The 18,339-nt window shown below is 35.0% G+C and overlaps 1 protein-coding gene across 3 annotated transcripts in view; it reads left to right on the top strand.

The window, feature by feature from the left end:
- The window catches only part of MED13L (mediator complex subunit 13L), a 282,978-nt gene that overhangs the window by 125,428 nt on the left and 139,211 nt on the right, over window positions 1-18,339 (top strand). For 2 of the 3 annotated variants that reach the window (NM_001192468.2, NM_001369918.1), the window contains exon 3: window positions 17,930-18,014. The exons of the other annotated variant lie outside the window; for it this stretch is intronic. In NM_001192468.2, coding sequence (NP_001179397.1) covers window positions 17,930-18,014 — 85 coding nt within the window. The remainder of the gene's footprint in view (window positions 1-17,929; window positions 18,015-18,339) is intronic. 3 annotated transcript variants of the gene reach the window in all.

Here is an 18,339-nt window from a genome sequence, read left to right on the forward strand (position 1 = left end):
GCTTGCCCAGTGTTTAATTTCTTCCTTTTTTCAAGATGGCATAGATACTTGCAGAGAGCTTACATTGTACAATGATCCGCATATATTCAACACCTACAGACTGTCAAAGGACTGCATGCAGCTACTTACCGAATGCCAGGATTGCTTGCATTGTCTGTTGTAGGACTTCTGTAGTCACTAAATTATCAGTCCCCATACAGTACATCACAGGAAGTTGGCAGATATAGTGATCCATCTGTTATCACACCCATCAAGTGCATTGGCTCAGAGGGAAATGGCTGCAGATTGGAGCTCAGTGTGTGCGAGTTGTGAGATTCCAAGATGCTTATCATTCTTTCCAGAAAGTCCTTTCTGGCCTTTAGATGAGCTTCACTTGCTCATTTCTAAAACCAACTTTCAGTTTATTATATCATTACCTTTTCATTACTGTTTTCAGAAAAAACTGGATATGTAATCAGATATTTTTCTGAAAATAAGGTTTCAGATATCATCTTCTTTCCTCACCAGGGAAATTCTTGGTCAGATTGTCATAGAAAATGAGCAGTGGAAAATTGAAACTGCACAATCTGGAGTTTTATTTTTAAAATAGTTGTTTTTAACCTGAACTAAAGTAAAGCAAGTGTAAAAACATTTTTATGTTATTCCATTGTGGCCAAAAAAATTTTTTTCCCTTAAACTTATGTAAGTATGATCACCTTCAAGGAAAGAGGTTGTGGTTTTCATTGCTAATAAGAGATGTTTAGGCAGTTTCTTATGAATTTAAGAAACCTGTTTGTTTCCTGAAAAGTCTTAGATATTTATGAAACCAAGATAACTTACATTTTCTGAGATCTTTTAGACAAAAGCATTGATGCTGCCTTTCATGGTGCTTTGAAGTTTCAGTGACTACCCTGAAGGTAAATGGGCATGTTGCTTATGCTTCCTATCTTGTGAATAGTCTTATTTATACAGTTTTTCCCTTGGCAAGGCATAATGTCTGGTTTGGGGAGGCAGAAATCCACTTCCAAATTACTGTAGTGTATTATATGTTTTTGACTTAATTTGAGTTCACCTTCAAAAGGGCAAAATGGTCAGAGAAAAAAATTAAACAGGACAGCATATGACTAATTGAAAGTTAAAAGGAGCCTTAGCTTTTCCAGACTGCAAGATACAAAATGAATGTGAACAGTGAATAGTTGTCTAGTCAATTTAAAAGAGCCATTGTGTTTCAGTTTCTTCTCTATGTACCTTCATTTGTAAACATCTCTGGAAAATGGGATTTTTAATAACTAGCTCAAAGTATAATATTTGAGTTGTCTTCAAATAGATAAAAGAAATCTTTTAAATATCATCTCTAAAATTGAGAATTTACTATTGGTAAAGTGATTAAGTTATACTTAAAAATTTAGTTAAAATTTTGTTTGAGAATCACAAAATTTGGTCCGTGAATAAACCAGAGGTAAGTTGAGAATAATGCTACTGATGGTAACTTCAGAAAACCATATAACATTGCCAAAACTTACATAGAAATGGATTCTACCAAAATACCAAAAATTTGGTATTTTTCTTCCAAAAAAATTTTTTTTGCATTCCTTCCCACACCCCCCCCCCAAAAAAAAAACATGTTCCTGTGGCCTTTATAGATGTAGCTTCAGATAACTATAGAGAGACTTTTGACTCGTACCTTATAGACTGAAACAAGTAACACGTTTATATATAGTTATATCAACATATAATGTGAATTTAAGGTTGCTAAATAATTGTGTAACTTTATTTTCTAAATTTGATGAATATGACTGATAGTCAGAAATTAGAGGACATTATAAATTTATAGTGACAGAGTCCTTATTAATAATAATAATACTAATAGCAACCATCTATAGTTGATTACTAGCATCAGTTATGCTGAGGAAAGATGATGAGTTCGTTTTGTTTCTAAATGTTCCTTATTGGGATAGAAGTTTTATAACTTAGAGTTATCTTATTTTAGCACAAAAAAACATAGGCTCACGTCCTTACATGAACTGCTTTAAATTGTGATAGTTTATTGCCATTATTTTAAAGCATTGTAATTTAACTTAATTCAATTGATTTTTCCCCTCAAGAATGCTTCTCGTTAGTCATTCTAATCTTGTTAATGATCATGGGTTCATATAAAATCTTATTTGCATCACATCTTTCATTTATACTTGATTCTTTAGAAATGTTTTTGTGCTTTAATTATGACCCTATTTGGTTTCCATGGAAACTGTATAAAACCACAACTCTGAGAATGTGTACAACTTGCCTTAAATCATCAGTAGAAATAAAGATAAAGACACTTTCTATGAAGTGTCTGTTATGCATAGTGTTAAAAACCTTAGACTCATGCTATACCATGCTACCATATTGTATATAATTCCCTTGTCTGAAAAGCTGAGTGACATTAAATTGTCTTTGGGTGATGGGTTGCTTTTTGTTCCACTTTGAATGTTTTTATTTTTAAAGTAATTTTATTTATTTGTTTATTTTGGGCTGGGCTGGGTCTTTGTTGCTTAACGTAGGCTTTCTCTAGTTGAAGTGAGCTGGGGCTACTCTTCGTTGAAGTGTGAGGTCTCATTGGTGAGCTTCTCATTGTGGTGGCTTCTCTCTGCAGAGCATATGTTCTTGGTGCTCGAGCTTTAGTAGTTGGGGCATGCAGGCTTAGAAGTTGGGACTTGTGGGCTGTACGGCACAGTCTCAATAGTTGTGGCACATGGACTTAGTTACTCGTCAGCATGTGGGATCTTCCCAGACCAGGGTTTGAACCTGTGTTCCTGCATCGGCAAGCGGATTCTTATGCACTGCGCCACCAGAGAAGTTCTGAATGTTTTGGTTTTTTTGAGGTCACAGTGTATGATATCGTAAGTACACAAGTATTGACATTCCGCCTGTGCATTTTGGAAGTGGCATTGTTCTGTGTGGATAAAAGACAGTAAACGAATGAATAATTTCATATGATCATGTGTTACAGTGCAAATGGTGAAAAAGTGAGTGACTAGGAAAGGATAGGGATACTTTAGGTAAGGGGGTTATTTAGCAAAAAGCTTCTGGGAGGAAATGACATTTTGGGTTGAGATTTGAGATCTGAACCCAGCCAGACATGCAATCCCAGGGGAAAGTAAGGGCAAAAACCTCCAACCTCACTTGTTGCAGAAACAGAAGGTCAGTGCTGTTGAAACTGGTAAGCTCATGGGAGATGAAAGAGATAGAGATGAGATCAGATGGAACTTTGTAGGCTGTGGTAATGAGCTTAAATAGATTATTACTGTCACGTGAAGCCATTGGAGTAGAGTTTGAAACAGAAGAACGCAATGGTGTGATTTAAGTTTTGGAAAGATCACCTCACGAAAAGTGGGCTTAGAATACCAAGAGTGAAAACAATGAGAGCGGTTTAGAAGTTTTTGCTTCTTGATGAAGCTGTATTGTAAAGGAAATGTAACAACAATACATGTACTTTACAGAGTATATGCCATGCCTTCCTCCAGGGGATCTTCGGGACCCAGGGATGGAAGCCCAGTCTCTTAGGTCTCCTGCGTTGGCAGGCAGGGTCTTTACCAGTAGCGCCACCTGGGAAGCCCAACAAAGTGTTAGTTTATGTTTTGTCCAGATGATATCTGTTTCATGTTTACTGCATTTTATTTTTAGGCTATTTTCTTTATTATCTGATAAATATTTGATTTGCTAAGCCCTTTAGGAATGCATATTTTAGGTAAGACATTTACTTTTATTTTAAGGAGCGTATCCATGTACTTGGGCTTCCCAAGTGGCGCAGTGGTAAAGAATCTGTCTGCCAGCGTAGGAGACACAAGAGACTTGGGTTGGATCCCTGGCCTGGGAAGATCCCCTGGAGTGGGAAATGGCAACCCGCTCCAGTACTGTTTCTTGCCTGGGAAATCCCATGAACAAAGGAGCCTGATTGGGGTCACAAAGAGTTGGACGCAACTGAGCATGCCTGCAAGCGTGTACTTAAATTTAAAATTTATAACAATGACTATGTTTTTTTATTCCATTTTAAGATATTTAGACATGCATTCTTAAAAGTTGTGATTATAGTGTATATGCAATTAAAATTTAATCTTCTTTATTCCATATACATTTTTTATGTTTTAGGAGCATAGTTGAACACATACTTTAAAATTGTGAGCTATGATAGAGATTTACATTCAAGATAAATGAATTATTCTACAAAGACATCTAAAATATAGCTCCTGAGAAATTTTACCAGCACTCCAGAAGCTTTTTGAGTTTGTTTTTCATTATCAAAACTCTCTTCTTTTCCCTTCAGTGATAAATGGTCATTATGGTAACTTTTAATTGTACTTTATAATAGCAGGTTTTAAAAACTGGAAAGGAGATTCATCATGGACAAACACCAATTGACGAAGTAAATATTAATACTGTGTTTTCAGAAAGGCCATCTATAAGTTAATAATTTGAGAGAAACATACTTTTTTTTCCCCCCTGTGAAAAGCCTAAGTGGTTGATAAATTCTATGGCTAGTCTGTATAGTCTATTAACCAGTAATGCTTAACTTTAGTGTTCAGTTGCATACTGGGTTTTGGACTCTGTATTTGAAGCCCTCACACTTTGTCTTGGCAGGCTTCCTCATATGCTAGCACTCATCCTTAGAATCATGGAGTTGGAGGGCTGGAAACACTCAAAAAGAGTGCAGATAAGTGTGAAAAAAGCTGTGGCGCCGGGGAGTGTAGTGCTAGAGAGTAGTCTTTGTGGGTTTCTGGTCCTGTTTACTCCGTTTCCTTTTCCAGTGGTTTGCAAGTTCTGTCCTCTTTGCAAACTCTTTGTACTTATTTATGTTTTCAAATGAATCCTCGGTAGCAGAACTCCATTATTTATATCTGTATAAAACTCTAGGCGTACTACTTTTTTAATGTGGAGATGGAAAAGACTAGAGACTTGTTGGGGCTCTTCCGTAGGACAGCGTCCTCCCAGGATCACAGGGACTAAACCACTGCCTCGTGTGTTATTGAACCTACTCAGCCCTTCCCAGCTCCAGATTGTGCCCGATCCAAAATTACTGGGTTGCCCTACCCTCCAATCAAATGCCATTCTGGCCAAGTTTAGAAAGAAAATAGGATTGAACTCACTCACACCGCTGGGTAAATAACTGATCTTCATTTCCCAAAGCGCTTGCAAGTTTTTGTATTTGAATCTTGTTACTGTAAAGGAATCTTATAGTGTTGAAACACCTACATGAAGTAGAATGTTGGCTCTGTTGGAGTGCTTAGATCATCTATAAATTTTTTGCTTATGAGTTGGAAACTGTTTAAAAGTTTGTTAAAAGTTTTGGGAAAAGGCAACATCTTTCTGTGTATGTTTGAATTGAAAGTTTTGGGATGCTTTTAATGCTTTCTAATAGGTTGTTTAAAAAATTTTTTTAAAGCATAAACTAACTTTGAAGACTTCAGGGCAGACTTACACGGGCCTGCTTTTAAAAGTGAAAATAATGATTTGAGATCCTTCTAAGAGCCAGATTAATATAATGGAAATTTATATGTAAAACAGCTGCTGCTGCTGCTGCTGCTAAGTAGCTTCAGTCGTGTCCGACTCTGTGCAACCCCATAGACGGCAGCCCACCAGGCTCCCCCGTCCCTGGGATTCTCCAGGCAAGAACACTGGAGTGGGTTGCCATTTCCTTCTCCAATGCATGAAAATGAAAAGTGAAAGTGAAATCGCTCAATCGTGTCCAACTCCTAGCGACCCCATGGACTGTAGCCCACCAGGCCCCTCCGTCCATGGGATTTTCCAGGCAAGAGTACTGGAGTGGGGTGCCATTGCCTTCTCCAATGTAAAACAGCAGGTTATTTATTAAAGTAAGAATTCATTTATACTGATTTTTTTAAAATAATTAAGAGAGACCAAAATAAGAGAGACGAGACTTGGGCACCTGTAGAATAGAAATTGTATGATTGTTACCTTCTGTAGTAGATGTTATTTTATTCCAGATGATAAAATTTTTAAACTTATGTAATTCTGATGTACTGTGATGCACATCAGACTTCTCTTCAAAGCACACTGTGTTTAGATGTTAGACGTTCAGCGGTCCTCTTACAGACACATCAAAGATGAACAGCATATTTCCTAGTTTCTAGTTTGGTGTGGTAGAGGCACAGGTCAGCAAACCTATAATCCAGCAGCTAAACATTACTTAAACATTTTACTGCTTTACAAAAACTCATTTGCTCTACACAACCGTTTTTTTTTTTTTGTTGTTGTTGTTTTTTAAAGCTGTTTTTAGAACTCAAAAGTTTCGTGAACCAGACCTTTTCAGTTATTTGCTCACTTTTGGTTCCTTAATGTTTTAGCAAATGTTCACATGTACAAAATGTTTTGGTAGTTTTGTAGCACATTCTCGGTGTAAAATAGAGGTATATCATAGAAAGCTTAAAAGAGAAACTAAACATCTTTTAAAAAATGCTTAATTATGCAGTCTGCTAACCTTGAAAAAATACTTTGCAATATTTTTGGCTAATGTATAATCTTTTAGTTTCTGGCTAATAATTTAAACTACCAAGCTCCCCATAAGTAATAAGTGAGCAACATATATGCATGAACCACAAAAGGCTGCAAGTGAATGGGTATGTGAAGAAGTAAGAAATCCTGTAAGAAAATTGGCTTTACATATTGTCAATGTAATGTGGTTTACGACTTTTTTCAGTTTAAATTAGGTCTTTTATATTCTTTTATATGTACAATTCAAACCTTTATTGGGTGCAGTGATTGAGGAAGCTGGGTGATAGAAAATAATTATTCTATATCCCTGTTTTTAATCAAAATTACACTTTTTTGATGTTACAGTTGGATAGAAAGCAGATTTTCTGTTTTGGGCTAGCATTTTATGTAAAAGGATAAATTATTTTGTATAATGGAAAATGAGAAGAAGATTAATAGTACTGTTGAATTTTGTAGTACTGTGGTGAAAGAAGTAGAAAGGAGGTCAGTAATAATTACAGATAAAGTGACCAACGAAATTCTGTAATTTTTACCTATAAAGAATTGGGTGTATAGATTGAGATTGCTTAAAGGGCCTGTTCTATTTCTCATAGACTGTGTAGCTTAAATATAAGCCCAGGTACCCATCAGTTCTCAAGGGTATGGCACTGAGCCTGGTCTAAGAAACCTTTGTGTATGAAGTCTTTATAGTAGTCATCTCTCTGTCTCTTTTGGGCAGATGTTATTTTTGCTACATTTGCTATTTTAACCTGTCAGTTAAAAAATAATTACTCTGTCAGTATGGCTGGCGGCTCATATAGGAAAAATATGCTGTCTCTTAATCAAAGGTGATTACAGTTTTTTCCTGTCTATAAATGTGCTTGTTGTGTAACGAGAATGCATTAGTCTCAGCCTGATGTACGAAATGAAAGGCAGCAAGAAGCAGCACCATTGTTATCACTCCAGGCGTGTCTAATGAATCGTGTTTCCATGTTCTCTCGGTCACGCCGTAGAGTGCCCTCAGCCAGGGCTAAGCCTCCTGTAAAATGCTCTTTAAGATTATTGTAGCAAGAACAGAAATGCTGGATGAGTGGGGGTGGGGAGAGAATGCCAATGAGACAGCTGCCTTTCAAACACTTACAGCTGCAAGGATTACTCACTGTAATAGCAGTGACAGACAACTGTTTGAGCTTTAGTGTAAAAGGCAATTTGGAGACTTTCTCTGTTAAAATTTTAGTAGCAGCCTGGTGTGTGTGTGTGTGTGTGGGTGAGTGGGTGGGTGGGTGTGTGTGTGCGCGCTCATGCAGTCTGGTGGGGGTGGGTGTGTGTTTGTGTTTCAAATCAGGTTGTTTCTGAAGAGTGGAAGGAAATATTTTTAATTTTTACTGCTCAGTTTTGCCAATGTTGAAATCAATAGTTGAGTCATCTTCATTAAAGTCATTGTCTTAGAGAAAGTTTATAAAATGTTCATTTTGCAGTATTGATGGGTTTAAATGTATATTCTAACGGAATCATATGTCTGGTTTTCCTTTTTCAAAATTTAATTTATCTTGTGGCGATTCCTGTCCTGAGGATGTTACCTTTCTTGTAATTTATGAGCACGTAGCTTTTTTTTTTTTTTTTTTAAATATACTGCTCTTTAATAAACAACAGTAGACATTTAAAAAATCTATTTCAGATATGATGTCTCTTTTTAAAAGTAACATGTTCGTTAAAGAAGATCGCTAACATATACAAAGAGGTAAAAAAGAAAATAATAATTATTCTATTAATTTCAGTGGCTGTTCCTCTAGGCCTTTGTTTGTTTATGTGTATTATAAAATTAAGAGCATATTAATAGCTTGAAAGGATAAAAATTAATAATTACTTAAAAATCTTTGAAAGGAGTAAAAAATGGGGGCAAGTTTAGTTCTTCGAAGTCAGTAACAGCCATTGTGCAAGATTTTTTTTCATTGTGTAGCTATTAAAGTAGCACAGCAGCCTGACTGTTTTCTGTAGCAGTTGTTTTTTGAAAGTCTTGTTCAATTTATCTAGAAATTTAGTTTTATGGTCTCCTTCAGTTTAAAGTTCAGTGGCTTTTCATGGAGTCCTGTGATCCATTGAAATGCTAACTTAGGTCATGTCTCAACTGCTTCAGTGGTGTGTAGAAACCGTCATTAAAATTCTGGTTATCCTGCAACTGGCAGAGAACTCATGCTGTTAGAGATTCCTTAGTTAGACATTATACTGTTAAAATTTTGAATTACAGCTGTGCTTCTGTCTGATAAATGTCAGTGTTCATCATCATGTAAAGTGGCAAATAGGTCGAAACAAATTGACCATTTTGATATATACCTTATATCTCAAATTCTTATTTGATTGATTAATTGACATTGGGAAAGTTAAAATCCATTTCAACATAGATTTGTTAAGTGATAGCAAATATTCTACATCCATGAACAATTCAGGGAAATCAGAGCTCTAGGTGGGTTGATTTTATATAAGTAATAAGTCAGTCCATTTAGTTATTAATGACTTCAAATATAGATCTTACAAGGCAAATCGATGGCAGCATAACTGTGATCAATCAATAGTGTTGTATGTAACTGGATTTTTTATGGGTATTGTGCTATATTTCAGAATTAATGTAGCATTATGCTACTTTGTTACTCAGTTTTTTTATAAGTCAATTTTAAGAAGACACTGTAAATCAGCTATACCCCAATTTAGAAAAAGAAACAGCAGATACTTCAAAAATCTCCATCTATTTATCTTGAAAATATTTATTGCAACCCTTAAAATTAAATGGATAAATGATAAATTGTTAAATATTATTATGTTTGCTAAGTATAATTCCTAGGTAGTAGATTTAATTTAAAAAAAAGAAAAACAAAAAAAAATCTAGTGGGCTTTTTTATATATTGCAGATAAAGGTTTGACCACAAAGGCTGTGGGAAAATTATAAATTCTGGATTCAGAGCTGTATTATCTTTATCATTTTGCTTCTGAAATCTAACTGAGAAATAATCTTCTTGTTTCATGTGCCTTGCTTTAATCTGTGTGTATTTCTGGAGTTTGGCACACAATTTGATTTTCAGTAATTTTAATGGCTGAATCAGGAGTGCCATCCCTGGAAAGTGCCCCTCCCCCCTCCAGTATTTGCAGTGGCCAATGTGGTTACTGAACTCAATGTTCTGGATAATAGGTTTCATTAGTTTTGATGCCTGAGGTAAAAAAGCAGTAGGTGGGAGTAAGAAGTGTTTTTGATGTCTAGACGTTCATTTCAGCTGTTGCCGCAATATGATACATTAAAAGGAAATATGTATCATAGCTCTGAGGAAATATGTATTCTTTGAAAGTAATTCTACTTTTAAACTGCGTAAGGCAGGGTGACCTGAATTCTAAAAGCATGAGCTTGAATTTCTTGAAGGTTTCACAATTTTTATGCTCCTCCCTTACCCTATTCCATTCTCCCTCCTCCCTTTTTTCCCCCTTCAAGTAAAGTATGTCAGTTTCATTTGTCGAATTGGAAGAGATATCTTTCCGTGATCTCTGCTGGGAAACACAAAATCATTGAAGTATATGCTGCTTTGATATTTTGCCATATTGACTTTTTTTTCCCCCTGAACGTTTTATATGATTTTTCTTTCAAAGAAGCTTATTAATTCTGCAAGGAACCATGTTTAGCAAAGTTGAAAGAATTTGTAGTACAATTTGTGATGATTTAAAAAAATTATTTGTGAACTAAGCAGTAATTACTGCTATTTAAATTTTTGCTTCTAAAACACTGTCTCTCCACTAAAAACATTTATGTAATAGTTTCACAGTTTAAATATTTGATTATGAGAATTAGTATATTAAAAAAGGTTAAATAACAGCCATTTGAACAAATTCTGATTATAGCTTTTGCAATTTAAGTTAGATAACTTTAGTGCCAAAATTGTTTTTCTTTGTAAGTAGGCAGTTATGGTTGTACTTAATTTTATTTTTCAGTTTCAGTCTGGCTTTAATCGACCACAAAACATCAAGAGCATGTTTTAATTTAGGAATTTATTTTGGTTGAGTTTTGCCAGTCATTTTTGGTGCATTCATTTTACTTCTTTTGTTGCTTTTATTTCCTGAGACTGTTAACAAAGTTTTAGAAAAAATTTTCCATTATATACAGTAAGTGTATTCTACAGAGACAGTCTTCTTGATAATTTATATTCTTAAGGAGTTAATAAGCATTTTAAGTTGAAACTTGAAAGATCAAAAGAATTAGAAAGGCTTTTTTTTTTTTTTTTAAGATGAAGACAGTGTGCCCTGGGGAGATTGTAGGTTTCTTAAGGATAGGGCCTAGCATCTGCCTACCTTCTTGTAAAACTTCTTGGCAGTTGGCTTTTCTTCTCAGTCCAATTGGAAGGGAGATAGAGAATTAAGTAGTAAATGCACCTCATGTCATTTATAGCATCTTAACCTAGACTAGCTACTTTTTAACTCCTCCGTCTGCCAGCCCCCCACCACCCCCCCTCAAAAAAAGAATACTTTTTGGAAAATCACAATATAAAGTAAATGAAGTACTGGTTTAAATTTTACCTTGGGTGGGGGGTGTGTCAGATATATTAATTTTAAAAATCTGTGATTTTCTTTGACTTTATCATGGATCTGTACAAATAGATTGCAGAAGCACTTTCAGTTTTACTTAACCTTTGAATAGGTTACTTTACAGTTATTTAGAAAACATTAATTTAAGGTGCAAATTATGAATCCAAGGGGAAATTTAAGTGTGAAGCTTGCCTTTCTACTTGGCATGAGAATAAAAGCTGGGGTGGGGCAGTTTAACAACAAAAACTTACGGAGAAGTATGGTGTAATAGTAGAAAGAGCATTGGGCATTAGTCAGAAAACTTGGATTTGAATCCCATCTTTGCTGCTAATCCTCTTTGTTAGATATAAGAAGATTTTAGATTGAAACGAATTCCAATGAAATCTGAAAGATGTGGACACACATACTAACAAGTCAATTTAAAACAGGTTTATGAGTATCTGCGATGTCCTAGTCAGTGCAGTTATGGAAATAAATTGCTTCCCTTCAGGAGTTTAATTAATGGACTAAGTTGTATACTTTATTGTTTATAAAAGTAGATACAAAATGATTTGATCCCATTAGCTGTTGAGTGTGAAAGTGAAGTCCCTCAGTCGTGTCCGACTCTTTGTGACCCCACAGTCTGTAGCCCACCAGGCTTCTCCGTCCATGGGATTTTCCAGGCAAGTATACTGGAGTGGGTTACCATTTCCTTCTCCAGGACATCTTCCCGTCCCAGGGATTGAATCCGGGTCTCCTGCAGACGCTTTACCATCTGAGCCACCAGGGAAGTCCTGTTGAGTGTAGTTACATTTAACACCAGATTTTTTAATTTATTATGTGACCATCAGGAAGTTTATTTTTTAAGCCTTAGTTTTCTCAAATGAAGATTAGAATAAAGTATATTGGTCAGTGTTTTTAGCTGCAAACTAAGAAGAGGAGTTGGGTAAGAGAATACTGCGTATTGTCTTTTAGGATCAGTGCTACATATGTGGTCTGAGAAAACTATGTTATCACCACCAAGCCCTTGATGCTACAGTACCTCAGGAAACTTAATCTTGCAGCCTCTGTTTTTAGTGCTGACAGAAAGTTCTCTCTGTTCACTCCCTTTTGTGTCCCAAGATCTAGGGTCAAAATTATGGTGTAGGAGCACCTAGCATTTAGCTTATGGATCCTTGTCCCACTTGTAGGAGAATCAGCATTTTCGTCTCCTGTTAGGGGTGACTGACCATCTTTGTTCCCAGCCAGAGTTCATGAAGTAAGCAGCTTGCAGTGTTGGGGAGAAGTCAGGTATTGAGTGAGAAAAAGGAATGCTGCATGTCCTTTCACTCTGTCTCAGAGTGTTGTGAAAAGAGGACCCTTCCCCTGCATCTGCATGCACTGATGGAGTGCTTGGTTCACACTGGGTACATGAAGCCTCAATTAAATGAGAAAGATTGTTTATTCCTGAAGAGAAAACTAACCTTGACTGTTTAAGTTATTTTGCTTTCCTATTAGTGTTTTAAAAGAAAAGAGTTTCAGCATTCAATAGCAGATTTGAAAAGTATTTAAAGTAATTTTGCCTCACAGTGGTTTTCAAAGTCTGTTTGATTTTTGAGAACATTCCTGATTTATAGCCAAGAACGGTTGGCCAGTGATTATTGGCCAAATATCTATTACCAGACTCCAAAAATGTCATTCTAGATTTTGCTTCTTTTGGAATTTTAGAGATTGATCACTCTTGTATTTCTGAAAATTCTGTATGTGAAATTGATAGAAATAAAGTATGTTCTGACTTAATGTTCCTTTCTACAAGTTTATTGGGTATATATAAATAGTTAATTAAAAGGGTTAGTATATTAATGCATTATCCTTAAATCCATAGCTTATATTGATGGTTTTTATTACAGTGGTTAATCTTTGATCACAGTTGCTGACTTCTAGTAAATTATTGACTGCTTTGAAATCTGCAATAAATCATATGACTTATGAAACTTAAATGTTTATATGAAGTTCAAACACTGTATCCTTTTTAATTACCTTTACTGACTTATATTTAAAAATTTACTGGTTAACTTATAGGATAATTCATAATTTTCTATTATTGTTTCAGCTTTAGTATACTTTTCTTAAACAAGAGCTTAATGTGGAGGAATCTGTTTTACTTCATGTTACTACTTTCTTCCCTGTTATTTTATTACATTGGTTCCTAAATTTTGTTATACTGTATAGGGAGACATGAGAATTTAATTAATAATACTAATAAAGATACTTTTTCATATTTTTAATATTTAAAAAGCAAAAACATCTTTCTGAATTATTTTCATCTCTTGTTATGATGGTGGGTTAGTTGCTAAGTTGTGTCTGTCTCTTGCTTCCCCATGGACTGTAGTCGGCCAGGCCTCTCTGTCCATGGGATTCTCCAGGCAAGAATACTGGAGTGGGTTGCCATTTCCTTCTCTAGAGGATCTTCACGATCCAGGAATCAAACCCAAGTCTCCTACACTGCAGGCAGATTCTTTTCAGAGTGAGCCAGGAAAGAGACTCTCTCTTTGTATTATTTATAGTGATTAACATAGAGTACATACTATAGATAATAGTATATTATGTTGTTTGGGAGGACTACTGTGGTTGGGTCTGTGGTCTCTTTTTGTTTACAACTGTTTTTTTGCTTTTAATAATTTAGGTTAATCAAATATACACAATCCTTTGAATAAAAACAATTATGTTTAGAATACATATTTAGAGTAGGAGTTCTTATAATTCACACTCTGTTCTCATTTTCAACACTAAAAATGTATTTTAAAAATCAGTTTAAGCATATTCCAGAAGCACCCCCAACCCAACCTCCATGCCCCTTGCCCCATTTTCTCATGTCTTTATGTTATGAGCCCTCCTCTCACCACCCCATCCCTGGAAACCACTGAGTGGTTCACGTTACCTCAAGTTTGCCTTTGCAAGAATGTCACCCAGTGAAATCATATGGCATGTGGCCTTTTAAGTGTGACTTTCTCCATTTAGCCTAATGACATTCATTCATGTTTTAGGTGTATCAGATGGAGTAGGAAATGGCAACCCACTCCAGTATTCTTGCCTGAAGAATTCCATGGACAGAAGAGCCTGGTGGGCTATAGTCCATGGGGTCGCAAAGAGTCAGACACGACTGAGCGACTAACACTTGAATGACACTCGTTCATGTTTTAGGTGTATCAGTAGTTCATTTTATTTCTGAATGGTATCTCGGTGTATGGATTTTCCAGTGTTTGACCATTCCCCAGTTAAGAGACATTTGGGTAGTTTCTAGTTTTTGTCAACTATGGGGGCAAAAAAAAATTGCTACAGTTTTTCATGTAAACCTAAGTTCTTATTCCACTTGCATATATACTTAGGAGGGATATTGCTAAGCTGTATATAAAGCATATGTTTAACTTCTGAAAAATTGCCAGTCCGCTTTTCCAAAGTGACTTTACTAATATTGCATTTCCGTTAGCAGTATAGGACAGTTCTAGTTACCTGTATGCTCACTAGCACTTAGGATTTTCAGTTTTTCTTTCAAGCCATTCTAATGGGTGATATCTTACTGTGGTTTTAATTTGCATTTCCTTAATGACCAATGATATTTTGAGCATATTTTCATGTTTTTATTTGCCATTCGTGTATCTTTTTGGTGAAGTGTCCAAATGTTTCTCCATTCTCTAAAAATTTTTTTTAAAAATTGTGTTGTTTTGAGATTTTTTTTCAACAACAGCATTTTCTGAATACATGTCCTTGACAGGTATGTGATTTGTAATTGTTTTCCCTCCATCTGTGGCTTATCTTTTCTATAGCTTACTATAACTTTCTGTGTTTTTTAAAGAGCTAAGTTATTATGAAGCTCTGTTTAACAATTTTTATTTATGAATCATGCTTTTGGTGTCAGCTTTGAAGTCTTTGATTAACCTAAACTTATAAAAGGTTTCTCCTATATTTTCACAGTTTTATAGTTTTAGGTTTTGCATTTTATTTTATGATCCATTTTGAGGTTTTCTATATGGTGGGAGGTACGGTTTGAGGCTCAATTTTTTTGTATCAGGATATTCATTAATCCTAGCATCATCTGTTGAAAAGACTGTTTTCTTAACAAAACTGCTTTTGCAAGCTGTGTTGGAAATCAGTTGACAGTATATTTGTGGGTCTATATCTGGACTGACTTCTGTTCTGTTGATCTGTATGTGTATCTGTCCTCTCTGTAGTACCATATTGTCTTATTTATTCTAGCTTTATAGTTAACCTGGAAGTTAGGTAGTGTTAGTCTCCCAATTATAAGATTTACACCTAAGAATTTCATGGGATTTGGTGCTATTGTAAATAGTACTCAAATTGTGAAAAATTTCTAATTATTCATTGTATTGTATAGAAATATGATTATTTTGTGTCTATTGACCTTAACTAACTTAAACTCAGTTTTGGTTCTAGTAGCTCTTCTTTGTTGATCCTTTAGGATTTTCTAATAGTCACGTCATCTGTATAAAGATCATTTCTTCTGTTGCAGTTAGTATGCCTGGTACTTACTCTCTTGTACTGGCTGAGACCTCCACTGTAAAGTGGAAGAAGACTGATCAGAGCAGACAGCCTTGCTTTGTTTTTGATATTAGGAGAAACATTCAGTGTTTTAACAGTATGATGTTAGGTGTAGGTGTGTTGTAATTGCTCTTTTAAGATTTTTTTCAAAGAAAAATTTCTAAGGCCTATTTTAAAAATTCTTGAAATCAGGATAAGATCACTGTGCATCATAGCACAGTGATGTAGTTGGCATTACCTGTGCATGCTAAAACTTGTTTAGTATTCCACAGTGCATGACCAGATAGCTATAACCCTTCCACATTTCAGTTAACAAAGTATTTGAGGATCTTTTGAGGAAGAAATAGAGCTCTGCTTGTTGTCTGAGAGCTTTCCTTTGACATCTTCTGTTAAGATCAAAGTAGTGCCAACATTAAAGAATATGATGAGGAAACAATCAGATGTGAATGCAAGGTATTCTATAAAACAACTAACCTGGTTTCTTTAATAAATAAATGCCATGTTTGAAAAAAGGAGATGAGATGTTGAGATTAAGGAGTCTTAAGAGATACAACTTGACAGGCAATTGATAGACCTTGTTTAGATTCAAATTTTATATATACTGAAGTACTTTGGAGTGGGGTGTGCTTCAAAAATATATCAAGGAAAAAAGAGAGAAAAAGGAAAGCAGTGTGGTTGAAGCAAATGACACTGTTGATAATTTGGTGTTGGAATTTATTTGAGGCCTATTATTCTACACTAAAGTATGTGTGAAGGTTTTAATTATAAAAGTTCCTGTGTTTTTAATGTGCAGAATAGGTGCCACCAACTTGGAAGAAAATCTTGGAAGGACGAATGGGATACTTTTTTCATAAATACTGCATCATCAACACTCTTTATGGCACTAAAGACTATAGAAAAAGCTGAAACCAGTGACTGTTTTGAAGAGTAATTCAGAAGAGCTGGGCTTTGTTATTAAGTTTTAGGAATTTTTAGCTTATGTTAGGAAAGAAGAGCAAATTAATATGGGGTGTTCCTTTCATTGAAATATATTAGCTTGCTTTCTCACTCAGAAAAGCTCAACCCCAAAGATAAATGTGTGAAAGTAGAGATTCATGATGCCTTTACAGGACTGTAGAAAACGTTTGGATGTTTTGTCCTGAGCAGAGATAGTCTGTTGCTAGCCGGAATGTTTATTTGCTATACTTTTATTTCCATTTATCTAGTTAGAAATAGTATAAAATGTCTCTTGTCAGAGGTTAATTTGGAAAAATTTGGTAGGTCATGATAAGCCACATAGGAAGATAAAAAAATTACCTGACATCCCAAGAAAAGAAATATTTACACAGTTTTATCATTTAAAAAAAAAATTCGTATAGAGAAAAACCCCCAAATGTAAGTATACTTTTTCAAATTCTAATTGGAGAATGAGGAGATGCAATTTGAAAGATAGTTGGTGCGGTAAATGCATGAAAAGTACATTGTGGATTTAACATGTGTTTTAATTCTGTTACAATTTTCTCCGGTGAGTACTTTTGTCAAGACAGCATGTTAAAAAGGGAGAGGAAAATTTTCATCTGCAAATGTTGTCTGCATCCTTTGAATATTTTGCTGTGTTGAAATGAACTAATGTAATTTAGAAGAAAATTAGCTATCTTCTCTCAGGCATTTTATAGTTTTTACATATGAAAAGAATGTTAGGAATGCATGAGGTATATTGTTGGTCTGTTGGATTCTCTGGTGTTAAAGTTCCTTGCGGCTCTTCAAGTGATGCTGCAGCATATTTCAAAGGCAAATATTAAACAAATATTAAAACTTTGCCAAATGTTAAACATTAATGAAATTATGAGTTCAGGAAATGAATTTGATGTTATATTAAGATTTAATTTTCTGACATTCTCCCTAAAACCATGTTTTAAAAATCCTATTCAGATACCTGCTTTCAAAACATTTAGAGAAATTTGTGTAATGTTCCTTTTTTTTTGGATTTTCTTTTTTGGTTTTCTCTCTGAAAATACGCATGATTACCTTTGTATTAATCTGTGCCATTTTGTTATTTTAAGTAGAACCTTAGTAAAATTAATCTTTGAGGCACTATTAGGTAGAAAGAGTAATTTGAGATTTTTGGATGGTTTCAGACTTTGCAGAGGCAGGTTGGTAAGACCTTTGTGTGAGGGGGATGTGCCATGCCCATGTTTCAGTAACTTTAAAATTGAGACATTATTCCCTCTGTACATAAGTATTTTATGACTTTGGGCAAGGATTGAACTTATTTTCTGTTTCAGTGTAAGTTCATCTACTTAAATTAACTCATTAACTTTGCTTTAGAAAAATATTTTTAAAGTTTCTTTTATTTTTATTTGGATGCCCTGCTTACTGGTTCATTTTTTTGTTTTGCTTTGTTTTGTTTTGTTTTCAGTTGTGGAAGAAGGACTCTGGGAAAATGGCCTTTCCTATGAATGTCGGACGCTGCTCTTCAAAGCGATCCACAATCTGTTAGAAAGGTAAGAGAAGGAGCGGCAGCATGGTGGTTTTGACACCCTAGTGTAATGCTAGATACTCAGAAGGTTCCTGTAGCTCTCAAAACATTTCACATAAAACTTTATGAAATTTTATATAAACTTCTCGTTTTTTTTTTAATATTGATATAATTTCAGACTTACGGAATTTTTAGAAATAGCCCAAAGAACTCCATATATCCTTTTACATAGATTCACTTACAGTTTCTCTTTTGCCCAATTTGCTTTATATTCCATGTGATTCCTCACCCTCTCACCCACCCCCAGCTTTGCACTCAGTGTGTGTTGTGCGTGCACATGAGTGCATTCA

This window comes from Bos taurus, chromosome 17 (genome assembly GCF_002263795.3).
Source record: "Bos taurus isolate L1 Dominette 01449 registration number 42190680 breed Hereford chromosome 17, ARS-UCD2.0, whole genome shotgun sequence".
Classification (NCBI taxonomy): domain Eukaryota; kingdom Metazoa; phylum Chordata; class Mammalia; order Artiodactyla; family Bovidae; genus Bos; species Bos taurus.